Genomic DNA, 23,800 nt, shown 5'->3' on the forward strand with positions numbered 1-23,800 from the left:
AAGGGTTTCTCCACCAAGTATGCAGTATCTCACAAAAGTGAGTACACCCCTCACATTTTTGTAAATATCTTATTCTATCTTTTCATGTGACAACACTGAAGAAATGACACTTTGCTACAATGTAAAGTAGTGAGTGTACAGCTTGTATAACAGTGTAAATTTGCTGTCCCCTCAAAATAACTCAACACACAGCCATTAATGTCTAAACCGCTAGCAGCAAAAGTGAGTACACCCCTAAGTGAAAATGTCCAAATTGGGCCCAAAGTGTCAATATTTTGTGTGGCCACCATTATTTTACAGCACTGCCTTAACCCTCTTGAGCATGGAGTTCACCAGAGCTTCACAGGTTGTCACTGGAGTCCTCTTCTACTCCTCCATGATGACATCACAGAGCTGGTGGATGTTAGAGACCTTGCGCTCCTCCACCTTCTGTTTGAGGATGTCCCACAGATGCTCAATAGGGTTTAGGTCTGGAGACATGCTTGGCCAGTCCATCACCTTTAGGCCTTGTACACATAGCCTCATTGTTGTACGACCGAGCGTCTGATTTTTGTCAAAAGCGCATGTGCAGGATTTTGTCTAGCATCCTAACTATCCGCAAATTGTCATTTGACAAACACGAACGTAGTGACGTACTATGAGAGTATAAAGAGGGCCACCCTTTGGGCCCTTCTGCTAATTTCGTGTTAGTGGAAGTTTGGTGAGCGTTGATTTGTGATTTTCAGATCGTACAAAACAAATGCCTTTTAAAATATGTTTGGCAGAACTCCATCAGTATCACCAGCAAAGCAGCTTCATTATTATCCCATTAAAGAAGATGAGAATTGTGCGCTGCATTTCCACATTTCATCAATTGCCGCGTCACGAATGTTAATTCTCCATTACGAATGGTAGTTTACAAAACCAAACTCTTCCCAGTCGTTTCTTGATTCCGAGCATGCGTGTTTGTACTTTTGACTTGTGGGGCGATTTCTTTACTGACCATCCGAAAATCAGACGTTGAGTTCACATCCGACAAAAATTTTATAGCCTGCACATCCAGCTTTTGTCTGACGAAAAAGTCAATTCGGCTGTCGAAAGCACCGTACTAACAATCCGAAAATCAGCAGACAGCTTGTCTTTTCCTTCTGATTTTCGTATCGTGTGTACAAGGCCTTACCCTCAGCTTCTTTAGCAAGGCAGTGGTCGTCATGGAGGTGTGTTTGGGGTTGTTATCATGTTGGAATACTGCCCTGCGGCCCAGTCTCTGAAGGGAGGGGATCATGCTCTGCTTCAGTATGTCACAGTACATGTTGGCATTCATGGTTCCCTCAATGAACTGTAGCTCTCCAGTGCCGGCAGCACTCATGCAGTCGCAGACCATGACACTCCCACCACCATGATGACTGTAGGCAAGACACACTTGTCTTTGTACTCCTCACCTGGTTGCCGCCACACACGCTTGTCACCATCTGAACCAAATAAGTTTATCTTGGTCTCATCAGACCACAAGACATGGTTCCAGTAATCCATGTCCTTAGTCTGCTTGTCTTCAGCAAACTGCTTGCTGGCTTTCTTGTGCATCATCATAAAAGAGGCTTCCTTCTGGGATGACAGCCATGCAGACCAGAAGGAAGCCTGTGTGCAGCGTATGGTCTGACAAACTGACCCCCACCCCCCCCCCACCCCTTCAACCTCTGCAGCAATGCTGGCAGCACTCATATGTCTATTTCCCAAAGACAACCTCTGGATATGACGCTGAGCACGTGACCTCAACTTCTTTGGTGGACCATGGCGAGGCCTGTTCTGAGTGGAACCTGTCCTGTTATACCGCTGTATAGTCTTGGCCATCGTGCTGCAGCTCACTTTCAGAGTCTTGGCAATCTTCTTATAGCCTAGGACATCTTTATGTAGAGCAACAATTCTTTTTTTCAGATCCTCAGAGAGATGCCATGTTGAACTTCCAGTGACCAGTATGAGAGAGTGAGAGCGATAACACCAAATTTAACACACCTGCTCCCCATTCACACCTGAGACCTTGTAACACTAACGAGTCACATGACACCGGGGAGGGAAAATGACTAATTGGGCCCAATTTGGACATTTTCACTTAGGGGTGTACTCACTCTTGTTGCCAGAGGTTTAGACATTAACCACTTCAGCCCCGGAAGAATCTAACCCCTTCTTGACCAGAGCACTTTTTGCGATTCGGCACTGCGTCGCTTTAACTGACAATTGCGCGGTCGTGCGACGTTGCACCCAAACAAAATTGACGTACTTTTCTTTCCACAAATAGAGCTTTCTTTTGGAGGTATTTGATCGCCTCTGCGGTATTTATTTTGTGCGCTTTAAACAAAAGAAGAGTGACGATTTTGAAAAAAACACAATATTTTGTACTTTTTGCTATAAAAAATATCCCCATTTTTTTTAAAAAAAGCAAATTTTTTCCTCAGTTTAGGCCGATATGTATTCTTCTACATATTTTTGGTTAAAAAAAAAAAATCGCAATAAGCGTATATTGATTGGTTTGCGCAAAAGTTATAGCGTCCACAAAATAGGGGATAGGTTTATGCCATTTTTATTTATTTATTTATTTTTTTACTAGTAATGGCGGCGATCTGCGATTTTTATCATGACTGTGACATTATGACACATCAGACAATTTTGACACATTTTTTGGGACCATTGCCATTAATACAGCGATCAGTGCTATAAAAATGCTTTGATTACTGTAAAAATGTCACTGGCAGTGAAGGGGTTAACACTAGGGGGCGATTAAGGGGTTATCTGTGTTCCCTGGGAGGTGATTCTAACTGAAGGGGGAGGGGACTGACTAGAGGAAGTGACGGATCGTGGTTCCTAGCTAATAGGAACACAGGATCTGTCACTCCTCTCAGAACAGAACAGGGAAGTGTGTGTTTACACACACTCGTCCCTGTTCTGTGTCTCCTGCACACGATCGCTCGTGGCCGGCAGCCATCGTGACCGTCAGCCACAAGCAGTGGCACCCCCCCCCCCGCTGTGCAGCGGGCACGCGCGTGCGCCTGCTATCCCGGCCCCGCGAGCCGACGTATAGCTATAGACGGCTCGCGCAGGGAAGCCAACCTGCCGCAGTATAACTGCGGCGGCTGGTCGGGAAGCGGCTAATGGCTGTGTGTTGAGTTATTTTGAGGGGACAGCAAATTTACACTGTTATACAAGCTGTACACTCACTACTTTACATTGTAGCAAAGTGTCATTTCTTCAGTGTTGTCACATGAAAAGATATAATAAAATATTTACAAAAATGTGAGGGGTGTACTCACTTTTGTGAGAATATATATATACAGATATACAGAAGGGTGAGGGCCATGCAGCACAGTGGTGTAGTGGGTAGCACTCTCACCTAGCAGCAATAGTAGTCGCTGGTTCAAACCCCAACCATGACACTACCTGCCTGGAGTTTGCATGTTCTCCCTGTGCCTGTGTGGGTTTCCTCCGGGTACTCCGGTTTCCTCCCACCTTCCAAAGACATGCTGGTAGCTTAATTAGATCCTGTCTACAAAAATTGTTCCTAGTATGTGTTTGTGAGCGAGTTGGGACTCTGCAGTGTAAAGGACCGCACTATATCAAGACTCAACTCAACTCATGTCAGTTGGAGTAACAAGTGCAAGCAATAAAGGCCTCCCAAAGGCTTATATTATAGGAAACGACAAAAGGGGATTGCTGCACAAAAATGTTTTAATGGAAAATATAATCAAAACATCCAAAATATATAGGCCATCAGGGGCGGACTGACAACTCATGGGGCCCCCGGGCAATAGGAGATTATGGGGCCCCCGGGCAATAGGAGATTATGGGGCCCCCGGGCAATAGAAGATTATGGGGCCCCCAGGCAACAGGAGATTATGGGGCCCCCAGGCAACAGGAGATTATGGGGCCCCCAGGCAATAGATTATGGGGCCACACAGTATACACACACACATACAGTATACACACACAATATACACACACAGTATACACACACATACAGTATACACACAATATACACACACAGTATACACACACAGAATACACATACACACACTGAAAAGGTACTGGAGAGTCGGGGCAGCTATAATCTTGGGATTTTTTTAAAAAAACACAGAGTTTTACACACTGTCCCTGGTTTTATTGAGGCTGGCAACCCTGATGGGGCCCCTTAGTGGCATGGGGCCCTCGGGCAGTGCCCGAGTGCCCGAACGGTCAGTCCGCCCCTGCAGGCCATCATTGTAACAGTTTCAGGCTAATACAGATCACGCCCATCTTCAAAACATGGTGCCTATAAATGATGACATACACGGTACAATTTATATAGAGCAAATACATCTGCATACTATTAAATAATCAACCAGCCTGTCTGGAATCAATTAATCACTGGATCTGAGACACTTATGGCCCATACACACGATCCGAATATTGTACGAAAACGGTGGTCCGAGGAAGGATCGTATGATTTTCAGATTGTGTGTACACTACTTTCGACAGCCGATCACGACCGTTCATCTGATCTTATTCGATCGGGCATGCACGAAAATTTTCCTGGTACGATTTTTCGGTTAGTCAGTACAGTTGTCATCCAAAAATTCAATACAAATACATTACAAACATCACTTCCAATTTTTTTTTCTGTCGTACGAGAATTTAAGTGACATTATTTAGCTATTCAATTTCTACTTGTGACTATTAAGCGAAAATGGTCGTACGATATTCGGATCGTGTGTGGCCATAAGGATGAGCTCTGGCGTGTTCGCACACCCCACGTGCGGAGCCCGCCAGGAAGTCGGCGCTGCGCTAATCACAGGCAGTGAGACATTCGCCCCGATGTGTGGCTGCGGAGATCAGGAAATGTCTCACCGCCTGTGATTAGCGCAGGGCCGACTTCCTGGCGGGCTCCGCACGTGGGGTGTGCGAACACGCCGGAGCTCATCCTTATGAGACACATTATAGTAAAAGTCCAAAATCTATTATACAGAAGGATCCTGGAAGGAAAAAAAAAACACAACAGGTTTGACTGTTTTTCACACTTCACAGAATATATCAATCGATTGAACTCCCGAATAATAAAAATAACAAAAAGAAAATAACAATAATGATAATATTATTGATAATAATAAAAAAGAATACTATATATGGGAATGTGTGCGCCTAAAGATCCTGCAGACGTTGTTCATAAAGAGCGCTTGTCTTTACAAGATAAGTAATAAAACGATCAGACCCGGTCGCAGAATGCCCTTCATCTCTCAATTCCATCCATTAACATTATAAAAAAACACTGGTCTATTTTAAATAACAGCTATCCATCTGTGCCGGAGTTTTACCACCCCCCACCCCCCCCCCCCTCCCCCACCTTTGTATCACAGAGGTAAAAGCATTTATGACAGAGCGATAATTGGACACATGTCCGCTGACATCCGCCGCTCCATAGAGAACAATGGGGGGTCCGATTGGGTCCGCCTGAAAAACAGACAGCTGGTGTGAAAGGGGCCATAAGGCTCAAGCACTAAATGTGCCCAACATTAATGTGCATTTAAATGTATTTATACACGTCAGTCATTTTCTATGCTAAAACATTACTGCTCCCGGGTGCGCTAGCAGTGTTTTTTTTCTGCCTCTAAACACCTTCATGTTCATGGACACATAGGCTAACATGCAGCGGCCTTTAAAGGGAGGATAAAAAAAGAAACGCCAGGCGTCCAGAACAGCAGGGTTAAAAAATCGCTGTGTGCATGAGTCCTAAATGCACCATGCTCTACAAACTTCACAGTGCATACATAATCAGGTATTTATTATATCATATCTAACAGGTTGTTAACATCTCCCAACTTTCTGAAATAAGAATGAGGGACAGACACCTATTACCAAAAGTATGCAGGCATATGACACACCTCCAGCCACACCCCCTTAAAGGAGAATTGTACAAAAAAATGATTGGTTAAACCCACCACTATTCCTTTATATTGGCTTTTGGAATTTACAAATGCAGCAATTTAGACATTGGATGAAAGGTGTTTTTTTTTTTTTTTTCTTTTCTTTTCAATTGTTTTTTATTAAAGCAAAATTCCACCCAAAAATGGAACTTCCGCTTTAAGGGAGGTGACCCCCTGACAGGCCACATTTGACATGTCATTTTTTTTGGGGGGGGGGGGGCGGTACCCTCTTTTTAGAGGGTCCCAGCTCTCACTTCCTCCTGGCACCGGAAGGGGGATCACCTCTCCCCCCCCTCCCTCTCGGCAATCATTTGGGACACGTCACAGGTCCCAGATGATTGCTCGTATATCAAAGTGAATTTCCCCAAATGGAAACTCAGATAATTCGTTCCAATGTCACTGCTAGTGTACGCAGTACCGCATGTGGCCAGAGGTGGGGGGGGGGGGCCGGAGACACGCTGAACGACTTGGAGGCGCTCAGACGCTCGGGAAGGGAGTGTTTCTGAGTGTCTCCGAGTGGCGCCTGCACCTCTGGCCACATGTGGGATTGAGGTTTGAATCCTGCTCATTTTGCGAGACAACGCTCGCAAATCGAGTCAGGATTTAAAAAAAAAAAAAAACAGCTCGTATTGCGAAACGCTCGTAAACTGCGTTATTCGCAACCCGAGGTTTTACTGTAGTGCATATTATATACAGTGAAACCTCCGGATTGCGAGTAACGCGGTTAACGAACGTTTCGCAATACGAGCACTTGTATTTTTAAGAATCGTAACTCGGTTTGCGAGTGTTGTCTTGCAAAACGAGCAGGATTCAGGCCAAAGCGGTGTGCAGTACCGCTTTTGGCCTGAGGCGGGGGAGCGCCGTAGCTGAGTAGAGCCGAACGACGCCGATCGGCGCCGTTCGGAAATGCATGGAAAGGCCCGAGGACAGCACGGCTGACCTCAGCAAATCTCGGGTAGGAAGTCTTTCCGAGGTTTGCTGAGGTCAGCCGAAGCGTCCTCGGGCCTTTTCGGCCGTTTCCGAGGTCTCTTCGGCGCCCCCCTGCCTCTGGCCGCATGCGGTATTGCATCCCATTGAAGTCAATGCGGAACAAGTTATTTTCGTTTCCATTGACTTCAATGGGAAAACTCGCTTTGATATGCAAGTACTTGCATACTCCTGGAACGGATTATGCTCGTAATCCGAGGTTCCACTGTACAAATATATGGATCAAACCAAAATGAGGGACAAACGAGGAGGAAATAGGGACAGAGGGCCTTTGTTCCAAATCAGGGACAGTCCTTTGAAATCAAGGACAGTTGGGAGGTATGTATATTGATAACATATACTAGCTGTGATATAGAGCTGCACGATTCTGTCCAAAATGAGAATCACGATTTTTTTTGCTTAAAATAAAAAGATCACGATTCTCGCGACGTAAAATCTTTCACATTATACAACAAAAAATTGGGCAAACTTTACTGGTTAGGTTTTTTTTTTTTTAAATTCATTAAAGTAATTTTTTCCCAAAAAATTTGCATTTGAAAGACCGCTGCGCATATTCAGTGTGACAAAAAATATTGCAACAACCACCATTTTATTCTTTAGGGTCTCTACTAAAAAATATATATATAAAGTTTGGGGGTTCTAAGTAATTTTCTAGCAAAAAAAAAAATGATTTTAACTTTAAACCAACAGATGTCAGAAAAAGGTTTAGTGTTTAAGTGGTTAAACTTTCCTCATTTACACATGAAGTCTATTCCATTGACAAATTGTTACAATGTTTATACTTAGGGTTCACTGCTAAAGAATGTTGTTAATCTTGGCAGACTGCCCATTTTTTTTCTTCCTTTCTTTTGACAGCTGTGGTTTCAGAAGAGCAGAGAGAATTCTTTGCATATTAAGAATTGAGAAACACTTTTGTCAAGATCCCAACTGGGAAAAAATCACGATAACGATTCTTGACGATTAATCGTGCAGCTCTAATGTGATATAATATATAGAATGTATTGATATACAGTGGAACCTCGGATTATGAGCATAATCCGTTCCAGAACTATGCTCGTAATCCAATGTACTCGCATGTCAAAGTGAGTTTTTCCATTAAAGTCAATGGAAATGAAAATAATTAGTTCCGCATTGACTTCAATGGGATGCAATACCGCATGCGACCAGAGGCAGGGGGCGCCGGAGAGCCTCGGAAATGACCAAAAAGGCCCGAGGGACACTTCGGCTGACCTCGGCAAACCTCGGAAAGACTCCGTTCACGAGCCTTTCCGAGGTTTGCCGAGGTCAGCTAAACTGTCCTCAGGCCTTTCCGTGCGTTTCGGCGACTTTCGGCTCTGCTCGGCTCCAACGCCCCCCCCACCTCAGGCCAAAAGCGGTACTGCACACCGCTTTTGGCCTGAATCCTGCTCATTTTGCGAGACGACACTCGCAAACCGAGTTAGGATTTTTTAGAAATACAGTGCTCGTTTTGCGAAACGCTCGTTAACCGCGTTACTCGCAAACTGAGGTTCACTGTATAATATATCTAATAATATATAAGATATATGTATTTAATCTATCCTAGCCTGGTCTATGCTTTTAGAATAGTAAGCAGTAGGAACCAGTGTCATCTCCGCAGAGAGACCGGTAGGCACCTGTGCTGCAACAGTGTGGCAATTTGAAGACTTTAAAGCCCTTCTGATGGATGGAAGCTCTCGTTATTGCCCTCTAGGAAGGCCATACACGGGCAGATGTTTGCCTGGTCATTGCCGGTAATTCTTGAATCCGGTCTAGATTGTGGTATTGATATCCTAAGAAAAGCTTAACAAGAGACCATAACAGATGGGACTCATGTCATATCGCATGTACTACATTTCCTTAATACCTCCAGCCTTCTAATTTCCCATCTGATAGTCCTCTCTATCTAATTTCCTATTGCATAGCCCTTAATCAGATTCCCCATGTATAATGTGATTAGATTATAGATTCTTTTCAGAAAACCTTGCAGGACATAACCTGAGGCTTTGGCGTAGTACTATTATCAACGGCAGAAACATTCATCCTAAGAATGTCAGCAGAGGAAATCAGAGGCTTAAGAGAATGGCTTCATAACCCAGGACATGCATAGTAGTGAAGCGGTGGGCCCATTTACCCCCCACCCCCCCATGCTCTGATGCAGGTGTAGGCCCCTTTAACCACTTCAATACCGGGCACTGCGCTAAAATTCCTGCCCAGGCCAATTTTCAGCTTTCAGCGCTCTCACACTTTGAATGACAATTGCGCGGTCATGCTACGCTGTACCCAAACTACATTTTTATCATTTCGTTCACACAAATAGAGCTTTCTTTTGGTGGTGTTTAATCACCACTTTGTTTGTTATTTTTTTACTAAATAAATTAAAAAAGACTGATTTTTTTTTTTTTTTTTAAAGCATTTTTTTTTCGCTTCTGCGCAAATAAAAAAATTGTTCTTTGTGAATTTAGTAAAAAAGGGTACTACACCGCGCTAAAATTATCTAAACCTAAAATGAAAGCCAAAGACTGCAGCGATAAAACCAAGTGATATAGAACAAGGTAACATACATAAACAATAGTTTTTATTTATTTATTTATTATTTTTTTATTTATTTTTGACAATTTATTTTTTGTTTATCTTCCTGAATTTAGGCCCAAGTGTATTCTGCTACATTTCATTGGTAAAAATAACCCAAATCAGTGAATATTATTTAGTCTGTATAAAGGTTATCGAGTCTACAAACTATGGGAAATATCTGAAAATTGATTAATCCTGTGATTGGCCGGAGCCGCCATGACGTCATCCCCACACATGCGTGTGGGAGCCATCGGTAACGGCACACTAACTGAAGCAACGGCACGTACGTGCCGTTGCTTCAGTTTGCTTCAGTGCACATGTGCCGATGACGTCAGCACATGCAGATACAGGGGATATCTCCTAAACCTTGCAGGTTTAGGAGATATCTGGGGTAGCTACAGGTAAGCCTTATTATAGGCTTACCTGTAGCAAAAAGTGGTTGTAAAGGGTTTACAACCAATTTAAGGTCTGGAGACTAGCTGGGCCACTCCATGACCTTAATGTGCTTCTTCTTGCGCCACTCCTTTGTTGCCGTGGCGGGATGTCCTGGGTCATTGTCATGCTGGAAGACCCATCCATGGCCCGTCTTCAGTGTTCTGGCTGAGGGCAGAAGGTTCTCATCCAAGATTTTACAATACATGGCCCCGTCCATTGGCGCCTTAGTGTGGCAAAGTTGGCCTGTACCTTTAGCAGAGAAACAGCCCCAAAGCATAATGTTTCCACCTCCGTGCTTGACTGTAGGGATGGTGTCCTTAGGGTCATAGTCAGCATGAAATTTGAAAGCAAAATTTTGGTCTCATCTGACCACAGCACTTTCTCCCAATCCTTCTCTGAATTATTTAGATGTTCATTGGCAAACTTCACCCGGGCCTGTACATGTGCCTTCTTTAGGAGGGGGACCTTGCAGGTGCTGCAGGATTTCAATTAATGGTGGCGTATTGTGTTACCAATGGTTTGGTGACTGTGGTCCCAACTGCCTTGAGACTATTCACAAGCTCCTCCCGTGTAGTTCTGGGCTGATCCCTCACTTTTCTCATGGCCATCCTTACCCCATGCGGCAAAATCTTGCATGGAGCTCCAGACTAAGTCGATTGATAGTTATTTTGTATTTCTTCCATTTGCGAAACATTGCTCCAACAGTTGTCTCATTCTCACCAAGCTTCTTGCCGATGGTCTTTGTAGCTCATTCCAGCCTTGTGCAGGTCTACAATCTTGTCCCTGACATCCTTTGACAGCTCTTTGGTCTTGCCCATGATGTTGAGGTTTCAATGGAAGAAGGAGATTCTGTGGACAGGTGTCTTTTATACACATAACAAGTTGTCGTTAGGAGCACCTTCTTACATTGACAGGACTAATCTGTGTACCACATGAGCACCTACTGTAGCCAGGATTATTGATGGTTGGTAGGGGATCAAATACTTATTTTACTCACGGAACTGCAACTCAATTTATAACATTTGTATCATGTGTTTTTCTGGATTTTTGGTTGATATTCTGTCTCTATCATTTAAAATACACCTATGATAAAAATTATGGACCCTTTATTTATTTGTAAGTGGGCAAACTCACAGAATCAAGGATCAAATAATTATTTTCCCCATCGTATAGGACCCCATTCCCGGGACCCATCCAGTGCCAGCGTTGGATTGCAATAGAGATCAGTGAAGGTAAGAGATGTAGTTGCCGCTAGTAACAAACAATCCACCCATTCACCCCACTGCCAGACTTCATACATCACTTACAGAGAAAATGAACAGTCTTTTGCTGGTTTTGTTTTTGTTGTTTTATTGGGGGGGTACAACTTGGATAGGAGAAAGGGAATATGGTATGCCCATAGGACCTGTAATTGCCATCATATTTTAGGATTAAGCACAATAGCACATCGTTAGAGCCAGAAGATTGGATGTGCATTTTTACTGGGTATGATTCTCCTCCTGCATTTCCATGCAGATTATTACTTCCAAGAATTCCCCATCCATTATCGTGTAAAGAATCGTGACATCACCATTGACCGTGTAACAGTGATGGTCTTAGAACTCCTTCTCCTCCTGCACAAACTTGTTGCCTCCTGCATGAACTTGTTTCCTCCTGCACAAACTTATGAATACTGATGTAAAGTCATGTCACATCTTCTTCTTTTTGGTAATAAAGACCCACTCTGAATAAGGTCCAAAACAGGCTCTGGTTGCTCGCCGCTACTAGGCCTGAGGCCTGCAGCACCTCTCCCCGGAGGCCTAGTAGTTTAAAAAGCATTTCCTTGGATATTGGAATACTGTTCCCAGCCAGCCCAACTTGCAAATCCTGTGCCCTCAGGCCACATCGATTTGACACAGATCCCCACAGTCTCTTCTCTGATCCAGGACTCCCCATCATTCACTGTGTAAATGATGAAGACTTTGCTAATGACCATGTAGAAGCAAAGTTCCCTCACAGACTTCCTGGCACATCAAGCCCTCTACTGTGGTAACACTCACTGACCTTCCACTGCCCTGAGTCCTTGATGAGGAACTTGACCGGACCATACGTTCCGACAGCTTCACCTGCCCTTCTGCTCCAGGAGTTTCTTACCACCGACCGTGTGGTGATAAAGACAATGCCAATGACCGTGTAGAGGCAAAGTTCTTTCACAGCTCTCCCTGGGCCTCCTCCTGTGATCTGTACACCCCCCCACCACATGGGGGTGCCCTCCTGCTGCTGCCTAGTATTCCACTCCTCACTTCACTCAGCCGACAACTCCCCTCAGTGGCATGTCACCTCAGCTTATATAGGAGGCCTGCCCCCTGCCAATACCAATTGGGGATCGGTCAGGGCTTCCACATGAGCTGCCTGCCCCACTCCAGTTGCAGGCCCAGCCCCTCTTCCAGAATCTTCCTCCCTGGAAGCAGGGGAGGTGCCCCAGAACTAGAGCACAGGTGGTCACACCCACTGCTACTCTGACCACTCCCAGCCCCCAGATCAAAACAGACAAGCCTAGCTTGCAGCATGGCTCTGCCTAAATTTGACTGTGCTGACAATCCCTAGTAAAAAAAACTATTACTAGCACCTACCCATTGGTCGAGGGTGCTACAATAAGATGGCCTCTGCTCATCTCTATTGCCTTGGGGGACCAGAGCGACATCACCTCTGGTTTCTTCGGCATGTAAACAAGGCTTTTTTTTTTTTTTAAAGCAAAAGATCAAAAAATAAATAATAAAAAAACTTTTTTTTTTTAAGCGCCCCCGTGCTCACGCGCAGCGGTGAATGCATATGTAGGTCACGCCCACATATGTAAACAGTGTTCAAACCACACATGCGAGGTATTGCTGTGAACGTCAGAGCAAGAGCAATAATTCTAGCACTAGAACTTCTTTGTAACTCTAAACTGGTAACTTGTAGAAATGTTTTAATTGTCGCCTGATGGAGATTTTAAGTACCGTAGTTTGGCGCCATTCCACAAGAGTGTGCAATTTTAAAGCATGATATGTTGGGTATCTATTTACTCGGCGTAACATCATCTTTCATATTTTACAAAACAATTGGGGTGTTATGTATTGTGTCTTGATTTTTTAAAATTCATTAAAGTGTATTTTTTCAAAAAGAATTGCATTCGAAAAATTGCTGCACAAAAACTATGTGACCTAAAAAATTGCATCAACTGCTATTTAATTCTCTAAGTCCTCTGCTAAAAAATCTATATATAATGTTTTGGGGTTCTAAGTAGCTTTCTAGCAAAAAAAAAAAACAGATTTTTACATATATGAGAGAAGTGTCAGAATTGGCCCGGTAGGCAAGTGGTTAATTGTGAGTGAAGGTCTCCGGTAAACTAAAAGGGTTTGTTCACACCCATGCCAACCCCATTAGAGAGCTTTGCCAATTGCAGTCCCAACGCACAGACAGGGCAATTTGGCTTATGTCCTGTTGGTTCAGGACATAGGTAAAGGGACAGGTTGCATTCTTTGATGCATAAGTTGAATGAAATGTAATTTTTATGACATTTTAATAAAGAAAAAAAAAATGTAAAGTATACACAGCCCAATTTTTCTGTAAAATATGAAAGATGATCGAATGGCGGTCCATGCAATTTTTTTATGTCGCACGGTATTTGCAAATCGGTTTTTCGAACGCAATTTTTTTTGAAAAAAATACACTTTAACCGCTTGCCAACCAGCGTGCGCCCGCTTCTCGCCCCCGGAGCCGATGCGAGTGCCCGGCGGTCGAGAAGCTCCCGCGATCGTTCGTGACACGGCGAGAACCGGGATGTCTGTGTGTAAACACAGACATCCCGGTTCTCTGAGGGGAGGAGAGACAGATCGTGTGTTCATAAAAAGTATGAACATCGTTCTATCGCTTCCCGTAGCAAGTCCCATCCCCCAGTCAGTTAGAACACGAAGCCGGGAACACATTTAACCCCTTGATCGCCCCCCTAGTGTTAACCCCTTCCCTGCCATTTTTTTACAGTAATCAGTGCATTTTAATAGCACTGATCGCTGTAAAAATGCCAATGGTCTCAAAAATGTGTCAAAATTGTCCAATGTGTCCGCCATAATGTCGTAGTCACGATAAAAATCGCAGATCGCCACCATTACTAGAAAAAAAAAATAATAATAGTAGTAAAAATGCTATAAATCTATCCCCTATTTTGTAGACGCCATAACTTTTGCGCAAACCAATCAATATACGCTTATTGCGATTTTTATTACCAAAAATATGTAGAAGAATACATATCGGCCTAAACTGAGAAAAAAATGTGCTTTTAAAGAAAAAAAAATGGGGATATTTATTATAGCAAAAAAGTACAAAATATTTAGTTTTTTTCAAAATTGTCGCTCTTTTTTTGTTTATAGCGCAAAAAAATAAAAACCGCAGAGGTGATCAAATACCACCAAAAGAAAGCTCTATTTGTGGGGAAAAAAAGGACGTCGATTTTGTTTGGGTTCAACGTCGCAGGACCATGCAATTGTCAGTTAAAGCGACGCAGTGCCGAATCGCATTCAGCAGCCAAATCTTCCCGGGGCTGAAGCGGTTAATGAATTAAACAACAAAAAAAAAACAACAGTAAAGTTACCCCAATTTTTTTTGTATATTGTGAAAGATGATGTTACGCCGAGTAAATAGATGTGATACATTGTAGCAATTCATCGTAGCACCCCCTACACAACGCACACCAGCAGAGTATACAGCCCATAACACAGGCTCGCTGCTGTGAATGGGCCCTAACAGATCATGTTGGGGGTGGGGAACCTTGCAAAAGCGTTCTTCCATTTCATAGGATCCCTCACTTGTAATAAATCCATGTCTGTGTACAGATTGCCTTTTGTTGCCACCGAGGCACAGATTATATTCTTAATAATGGAAAACGGAGAGCGACAAATGACATTTCCTGTGTTCTTGTGCTGCGGCTTCTGTTTCCAGCATCCAGGCCAGGAGCTAAGTGTATGGAAAAGGCACCGAGCCGGGAAAGCCATCTGAATTCATGAAATATAAGGTTTCCTTTCTCCACTCTGGGGACTAACTGAATATCAACAACGCCTCAGACGTGAACAATTGCTTAAAGCTGAACTGCGGGGAAAAAGAGAAATGCTTGCATGAAGTGGTGCTGCTCATGCACTGCACAGGTTAAATACTTGTTTGCATCTACTGTAGGAGAGCTGGAAAAGGTTTTACTAACCCGATCCTCCACTCCACCGGCACCAGGCGCTCTGCTCTACTGCCCTATGCTCCGGTGGTCTCAGGTCTTCTGATGTCATCAAGTACCATGCAAGAGCCCATTGCCCTGGACTGGACGTGAGGACGCCAAGAAACAGTCCACCGGCGCAGCATAGGGGAGTAGAAGAGAGTGTCGGCTGCCAGGAGAGCGGAGGATCAGGTACAGTGAGGGAAAAATTGATCCCCTGCTGATTTTGTAAGTTTGCCCACTTACAAAGAAATGAAGGGTCTATAATTTTTTAATCAAGGGTGTATTTTAAAAGATAAAGACAAAATATCAAACAAAAATCCAGAAAAAACACAATACAAATGTTATAAATTGAGTTTCAGTTCAGTGAGTAAAATAAGTATTCGGTTCCCTACCAACCAACAATAATTCTGGCTCCCACAGACTGGCTACAGTAGGTGCTCATGTGGTACACAGATTAGTCCTGTCAATGTAAGAAGGTGCTCCTAACGACAACTCGTTATGTGTATAAAAGAAACCTGTCCAGACAATCTCTTTCTTCCATTCAAACCTCACCATTATGGGCAAGACCAAAGAGCTGTCAAAGGACGTCAGGGACAAGATTGTAGACCTGCACAAGGCTGGTAATAGGCTACAAGACCATCAGCAAGAATCTTGGTGAGAAGGAGACAACTGTTGGAGCGATTATTCGCAAATGGAAGAAATTCAAAATTACCACCAATCACCCTCAGTCTGGAGTAAGGATGATCATGAGAAAAGTGAGGGATCAGCCCAAAACTACATGGGAGGAGCTTATGAACAATCCCAAGGCACTTGGGACCACAGTCACCAAACAAACCATTGGTAACACAATACGCCACCATGGATTGAAATCCTGCAGCGCCCGCAAGGTCCCCCTCCTCAAGAAGGAACATGTACAGGACCATCTGAAGATTGCCAATGAACATCTAAATGATTCCGAGAAGGCTTGGGAGAAAGTGCTGTGGTCAGAAGAGACCAAAAATGAGGCATTAACTGGACTCGCTGTGTTTAGAGGAAGAAAAATGATGACTATGACCCTAAGAACACTATCCCTACAGTCAAGCGTGGAGGTGAAAACATTATGCTTTGGGGCTGTTTCTCTGCTAAAGGTACATGCTGACTTTGCTGCATTGAGAGGCCAAAGGACAGGGCCAAGTATTGGAAAATGTTGGATGAGAACCTTCTTCCTTCAGCCAGAACATTGAAGATGGGTCATGGATGGGTCTTCCAGCATTGACAATGACCCAAAACACACTGCAAAGGCAACAAACGAGTGGCTCAAGAAGAAGCACATTAAGGACATGGAGTGGCGTAGCCAGTCCCCAGACCTTAATCCTATAGAAAATGTATGGAGGGAGCTGAAACTTTGAGTTTCCAAGCGACAGCCAAGAAACCTTAAGGATTTAGAGAAGATCTGTAAAGAAGAATGGACCAAAATCCCTCCTGAGATGTGTGCAAACCTGGTCACCAACTACAAGAAAAGTCTTACCTCTGTGCTTGCCAACAAGGGTTTCTCCACCAAGTACTAAGTCATGTTTTGCTTGGGTATCAAATACTTATTTTACTCACTGAACTACAACTCAAATTATAACATTTGTATCATGAGTTTTTTCTGGATTTTTGGTTAATATTTTATCTCCATCATTTAAAATACACCTATAATAAAAATTAAAGACCCTTCATTTATTTGTAAATTGGCAAATTTAAAAAATCTACAGGGGATCAAATAAGTGCAAAGACATGGCTTAACCACTTCCCACCCGTATGACGTCATAACGGGTTGAAGTGATTATACCGGGATCATGCCTTCACCCGCAGGCCTCATCCTGGTATGAAAATTTTCAGCAGGCAATTCTTTTTTAGGCAGAAGTTATTACTTCTGCAGGCGGTCGCAGTCGGACAGCAGAGCCCGGGAGCGATGCGACCAGCGGCGATGGTGGCACTATACAGAGAGAGAGGAACTGACTTTGTTCCTCCCTCTCTGTGACCCCTGGAAACTGGAAGTAATGAGGATTTCATCACTTCCAGTTTGGGCTCTTTGTTTACCTGGCCATTACTGGTCAGAGAAGCAGCTGATCAGACCGATCTGTGTCTGATCGTCTGCATTGGAGCCCAGAGGAGAGATTTGGGGTCTAATAGACCCCAGATCTCTCCATAAAGAGGACCCGTTACAGCCCATGCTTTCACATAGGATGTTGTTTATCCCTTGTGAAAGCAATAAAGTTGATAAAAAAAAAAAATACAGATTTTTACATATAGGAGAGAAATGTCAGGATTGGCCTGGTTGGGAACTGGTTACATGGGAAGTTCATTGGAGGGGCAAGGGGTTCAAGGTTCACCAGAAACAAGGATACAAGGCAAGGTTGTCCAAGGAATTGTCCAGGTAGCTGTCCAGCATCTCAGGTTACTCAGCCAGAAGAAATATTGCCAGCCACAGCAGAGATTGCAGGTTCACATCCAGGTCCTGACAGCAGGCAATTATGGGCACCATTGGAGCATCCCATCATAGTGATAGACCAATAGGAGTGTGCAGAGTTGGAGGGAGCAAGCAAGTTTTGACACTACCCAAAAGTAAGTTAATAGAGCTGGGTATCAAAGATAACAACTGGATATACTGTATACATTTCCAAAGTGCAACATATAGTAAAAAATTCCATTGTTTGAGCATAAAATTGCTATAAGAGATGGTGTATAGAAGGGGGATTATTGACAGCTAACTACAGTGCCTTGAAAAAGTATTCATACCCCTTGCCATTTGCCACATTTTATCATGTTACAACCAAAAACGTCAATTTATTTTGTTAAGATTTTATGTGATAGACCAACACAAGGTGGCACATAATTGTGAAGTAAAAGGAAAATGATAAATGGTTTTCAACATTTTTTACAAATAAATATGTGAAAAGTGTGGGGGACATTTGTATGGCGCCCCCCTGAGTCAATACTTTGTAGAACCACCTTTCTCTGCAATTACAACTGCAAATCTTTTTGGGGATGTCTCTACCAGCTTTGCACATCTAGAGAGGGACATTTTTGCCCATTCTTCTTTGCAAAATAGCTCAAGCTCTGTCAGATTGAATGGAGAGCGTCTGTGAACAGCAATTTTCAAGTCTTGCCACAGATTCTCAATTGGATTTAGGTCTGGACTTTGACTGGGCCATTCTACCACATGAATATGCTTTGATCAAAACCATTCCATTGTGGTTGTATTCTTAGGGCCGTTGTCCTGCTGGAAGGTGAACCCCCCCCCCAGTTTCAATAAGTCTTTTGCAGACTCTAACAGGTTTTCTTCTAATATTTCCCAGTATTTTGCTCCATCCATCTTCCCATCAACTCTGACCAGCTTCCCTGTCCCTGCTGAAGAAAAGCATCTCCACATGATGCTGCCACCACCATGTTTCACAGTGGGGATAGTGTGTTCAGGGTGATGTGCAATGTTAGTTTTCCACCACACATCGCATTTTGCTTTTAGGACAAAAAGTTCAATTTTGGTCTCATCTGACCAGAGCACCTTCTTCCACATGTTTGCTGTGTCCCCCACATGGCTTCTCGCAAACTGCAAATGGGACTTCTTATGGCTTTCTTTCAAAAACGGCTTTCTTCTTGCCACTCTTCCAGAGACCAGACCAGATTTGTGGAGAGCACGACTAATAGTTGTCCTGTGGACAGATTCTCCCACCTGAGCTGTGGATCTCTGCTGCTCCTCCAGAGTTACCATGGGCCTCTTGGCTGCTTCTCTGATGAATGCTCTCCTTGCCCGGCCTGTCAGTTTAGGTGGACGGTCATGTCTTGGTAGGTTTGCAGTTGTGCCATACTCTTTCCATTTTGAGATGATGGATTGAACAGAGCTCCGTGAGATGTTCAAAGTTTGGGATATTTTTAGCTTTTTATAACCTAATCCTGCTTTAAACTTCTCCACAACTGTATCCCTGACCTGTCTGGTGTGTTCCTTGGCCTCCATGATGCTGTTTGTTTACAAAGATTCTCTAACAAACCTCAGAGGGCTTCACAGAACAGCTGTATTTATACTGAGAATAAATTACACACAGGTGAACTCTAATTAGGTGAATTAGGTGACTTCAGAAGGTCATTGGTTCCACTAGATTTTAGTTAGGGGTATCAGAGTAAAGCGGGCGGAATACAAATGCACACCACACTTTTCACATATTTATTTGTAAAAAATGTTGAAAACCATTTATCATTTTCCTTCCACTTCACAATTATGTGCCACTTTGTGTTGGTCTATCAAATAAAATCCCAATAAAATACATTTACGTTTTTGGTTGTAACATGGCAAAATGTGGAAAATTTCAAGGGGCATGAATACTTTTTCAAGCCACTGTAGCACCCACTAGATGCTAATACACCACTGCGGGTACCTGCAATAAATCATTCCATACATTAAAAAGCTCCTTCCTACAACCTACAAAAGCGATATAAAATATTGATTTTGGCCTGCAGATAAAATAAGTGGTTCCTTCATTCATGCTTATCACATAAGGCAGTTTATTTTACTTCTGGTTCGCTGCCAAAGGCCAGGCAGACCCGAGTGCCCACAGCAGTTTCCCACCATTGAAGGTAAAGTTATAATAACGTAGCAAAGGAAAGGAAACTGAGCTAGGAACAAACAAAAAGGTTCCATGTTGCTTTGTGGTTACTTCAGCACTTTGCTCCCCAGTGTACACACTATTATTTTTCAAAGAATCTTGATACTAATCCCCCCCACCCTTTCCCTGCTTGTTATTAGAATAGCTGCTGGGCTTTGATTGTTTCCACAGCAAGCTATTGCATTGCAGATTTCTTCCAGAGAAATAATAAATCTTTTCCTTATATGTATGAAGTGACTTGGCTTAGGTTAGTAAGAGAGCCGTGTTTTTTTTTCCAAGGCGACTATACAACGTGATTTTTTTTTTTTTTATGTGCATGCATTTGATTATTTTGAGTGCCTTCACAGAAAAATATTTTAACCCATTCACTGGAACATGTTGTCAGTTTTTACACTTTTTTTTTTTTACACATCCAGGGCCATGTAGTGAGCTGAAATCACCTGAGGCAAACATTTTCCAGCACAGTTAAACCTCCCTCCCCCCCCCCATTGGGTCGCTGGGGCATGGGCAGCTGGGTCACCCAGTGTCATTGGTTGCGGTCGCCTGCACCATAACAACCACAGGGCTGAACATGCACCGAGAATGGAATGTATGGACACTCTGGCTTTAGTGCCTCCCCAAGCTGTGTCTCCATGAGGCCACCTTAATTGGCCTCATCGGTGGAACTTTGGTCGGCTTGTAAAAATGACCATTGGCAGCCCTCTTTCTAGTGCTTGTTAAGTCTAGTAGGTTATAATAGAGAAACATACTCACCATATTCCTCACGCCCTCAGCAGCCAGTGCTCTTATCCACACCACTGGTTCTGGTTCTGACACTGAAAAGGAGGCCATCAAAGCATAGCGGATTCATGGGACTGGTCCGTAAAGATGAGGAGCCTGCGTGAGTGAGGAATAAGGTAAGTATTTTTTGTGCTCTAGCTCCCTAGATTTAATGTATAGATTAAAAACATTATTTTAGAACCTTACTAGTGAAGCGAAGGATATCATCGGTTGTTTTTAGGGAAATCAGCTTTAAGCCACCCAAACTCCAAGCAAATGATGCTTTCTTCTGCCAGAGTTCCTTTCAGACACTTAGGGCCAACCAAAATTGGCCAGGTATTAGACAAAAAAAAGCAAGTAAATGAATCCTTATGAGAACAAATTAAATCGTTTATCCACTTTTAGTTTATTTGTAGCAATAAATATTGTTATAGAGCATTGCTATTCTTAGAAAAGCAGGCATGAATAGCAAATGATGTAGTCAGGATCTGAACCTGCAATCTCTGCTGTGTTTGGTAGTGTCTCTTCTAGGTAAGCCACCTGAGATGCTAGAGTTCCCTGGACAATTCCTTGCATAATCTTGTCTTGAACCTGCTTACTGGTGAACCTTGAAGTCTTTGCTCCTCCTATCAATTTTCTGATTAAAGCCATATTTCTGTACTTCCTATTTTCCAGATTATTGTGCTCTCTCCAACCAATATCTCACTCTTGTCACTGTGGTCCGTCTTCACTGCCACTTGTTACTAACCATTGGCCTGTTCTCGACTACGCTTTTGCTTGACCCAATCTGCAACCACTTGTTACTGACCTTTGGTTTGTTTACTGACCATGCTTCTGTTTGATTTCTACCTGCTATATCTTCTACTGGACCCTGGCTTACTCACCTCCTGGTGGGGTGATCCTAGGGACTGTGACCTGATACTAACACATAGCAAAACCCATCTCCACCATCAGGAGTTATGGTCAATATCGGTTAGGGTGACCTGTTTGTATACTTATCCTGTTGGTTGATGGGAGCCTCTCTACTGCAATAGCTACTCGTCTCCGAGCCTGACCCCTGACCGTGACATCTGTAGTCAGAATACGTTTTTAAAAAAGGCAAAGAAATGCAGTTCTTCATAATTTACTGTGCGCACATGGACTTTGTGATGGTCCACCCCACCCTTCATATCAGAAAGTCACAATGTCCGGTGGCAATGTGACCTACAGAGAGTCCTGGCCATTGCATGTGTGACGTAATTTGGATGGAGTATTTGAATGGGTCTTTTAGAAATGCATGGTTATATTTACATAGTTTCTGCTTTTTGTTTTTTGGATGCACTGTTTGGAATTAAAATTTAACATCCCCCAAAGCCTTTGGCCTATAACCATGTATGAATCTTTCTAAGACAACATGCTGCTTCCTTAGGTCCCGGAAACATTACTGCCATTAATCCACTAATTCTCAAGATGAGTAATACGTTAACATGCTCATGGGCACTCACCAGATTGAATAAAACAAGGCTTAGGGGTTCTTCTGAGTCTTACAACAAGGATGAGCAATGGTCCTCTAATGAATCCTTATTTGTTGCTGATCCAAACTCATAATATCAGTATATGGAAAGGAGGATGTCTTTCGTTTGTTCAAAACCAGGTAAAGAATTCATTATTTCTAAAGGTGCAAAACAGACAGCAAATTGAACTAACAAGTAAAATAAAACAATTAATGTGACACTACTCTATAATTGTTTTTGGACAATTTGTTTTACATTTTCATAGATTTTTAATTATTGCAGCTTCTCCTAGGAATATTATAGATGGCCAAGAACAGCAAAACATGCATCCTTGACAAAATCCATGTAAATTTGTGCTTTTCACTACTGCAAGTGAATTGCAAGCTCCCGTTCCCACAGCTGCTTATATTTGTCTGCTGTTCAACAATGTTGAAGAGCCGAATATGGAACAGGGAAAGAGGAGCACTCACAATGCCACATCCGTCAATTAGGGAGGAGAAAAAGAAGGGTACTCAAAGAGTAGCCTAGGATCGGACTTTAAAGGCATGGAAACAACGGAGAAGTAGAAAACATAATTAATATTTATTGAAAAAAGGAGGTTACATAGTGTCTACACAAAATTCACAAGCTTTAAAAATCATTTAGATGATATAGTTTGTACAGTGAGCCCTTAGGCGCCTACGCATTTCGTCGTGAGGCTTCTTCAGGACACGATCAAGGTTCACAAAAATGCCACATAGACAAAAATAAGAACGAATCTCACTATCTTCTTATCCAGTTGAGCCTCATGTACAAACATCCAGAGCTTTTTGCGTAATATTCAATGTATGGATCATTCTCAAAAAAGTTACGAAAAATTTCCGGAGTGGCCACTCAATCTTAGCCAGGAATCCAATATCATTGGAACAGGGGCAAGAGGTATCTTAAACAGAAAAGGATCATATCCAAGGGTCCAAACTCCACAGAGCAAGACACAGCTGGAACTATACAAATATACTTGGGAATTTTCCCCCTTCCAAACTGCGCATCAAGCCCGCAGAGGGGTAGTAGATGCCTAGATGTGGTAGAGGATAGCCCCTGGGAGACAGCCATGTACAGTACCAGGCTGTCTCCCAGGGGCTATCTTCTACCACGCCTAGGCATCTACTACCCCTCTGCGGGCTTGATGTTTGACACCTGTGCTCTACAATCTCTAAATGAGCTATATGGTTGGAGCCCCATTCTGGTCAAAGAAAGCTTTAAACAAACTTTGACGTAAGTGACAGCATTTCCTTTTGTATTCCATATGCTTTTTACGTATTTTCTCTGTTTTATGGGCATTTGCCATTTCCAAGATGGTGACAGCAGTGCAAGTACACTCTGAGCATGAGAGGCAGAAAGTGATGCGGCCTCTGTGACCATTTTCCTGGCTAGAGCTTTTCCAGGATGGCGATCTGAGCATGCTCAGGCACTGATATCATCACTAATGGCAACATGTAACAGTTTTATATGGTTTTATGGCATTTTCGGGCAACAAATGGTGGAGCTCTCTACTCATGCATGCCGGATGCTTATGTGGTCATTGTTTGCAGGTATGTTGTCCCTTCTTAAGGCATTCACCTGGGCTTTTCCTATCTCTTTCTCAGTGTTGCTCTGGGATCATTGTGCTCCTTATGGCATGCACCGAGAATGGAATGTATGGACACTCTGGCTTTAGTGCCTCCCCAAGCTGTGTCTCCATGAGGCCACCTTAATTGGCCTCATCGGTGGAACTTTGGTCGGCTTGTAAAAATGACCATTGGC

At 43.2% G+C, this 23,800-nt stretch overlaps 1 protein-coding gene across 2 annotated transcripts in view; it reads left to right on the forward strand.

Annotated features, from left to right (window-relative positions):
• PLCB1 (phospholipase C beta 1) overlaps positions 1 to 23,800 on the forward strand; it is an 887,199-nt gene that overhangs the window by 810,516 nt on the left and 52,883 nt on the right. Inside the window, exon 32 of one of the 2 annotated variants that reach the window (XM_073628626.1) lies at positions 11,094 to 11,152. The exons of the other annotated variant lie outside the window; for it this stretch is intronic. Coding sequence (XP_073484727.1) covers positions 11,094 to 11,150 — 57 coding nt within the window. The 3' untranslated portion in view covers positions 11,151 to 11,152. The remainder of the gene's footprint in view (positions 1 to 11,093; positions 11,153 to 23,800) is intronic. 2 annotated transcript variants of the gene reach the window in all.

Source organism: Aquarana catesbeiana, linkage group LG04 (genome assembly GCF_042186555.1).
Source record: "Aquarana catesbeiana isolate 2022-GZ linkage group LG04, ASM4218655v1, whole genome shotgun sequence".
In the NCBI taxonomy this organism is placed as follows: domain Eukaryota; kingdom Metazoa; phylum Chordata; class Amphibia; order Anura; family Ranidae; genus Aquarana; species Aquarana catesbeiana.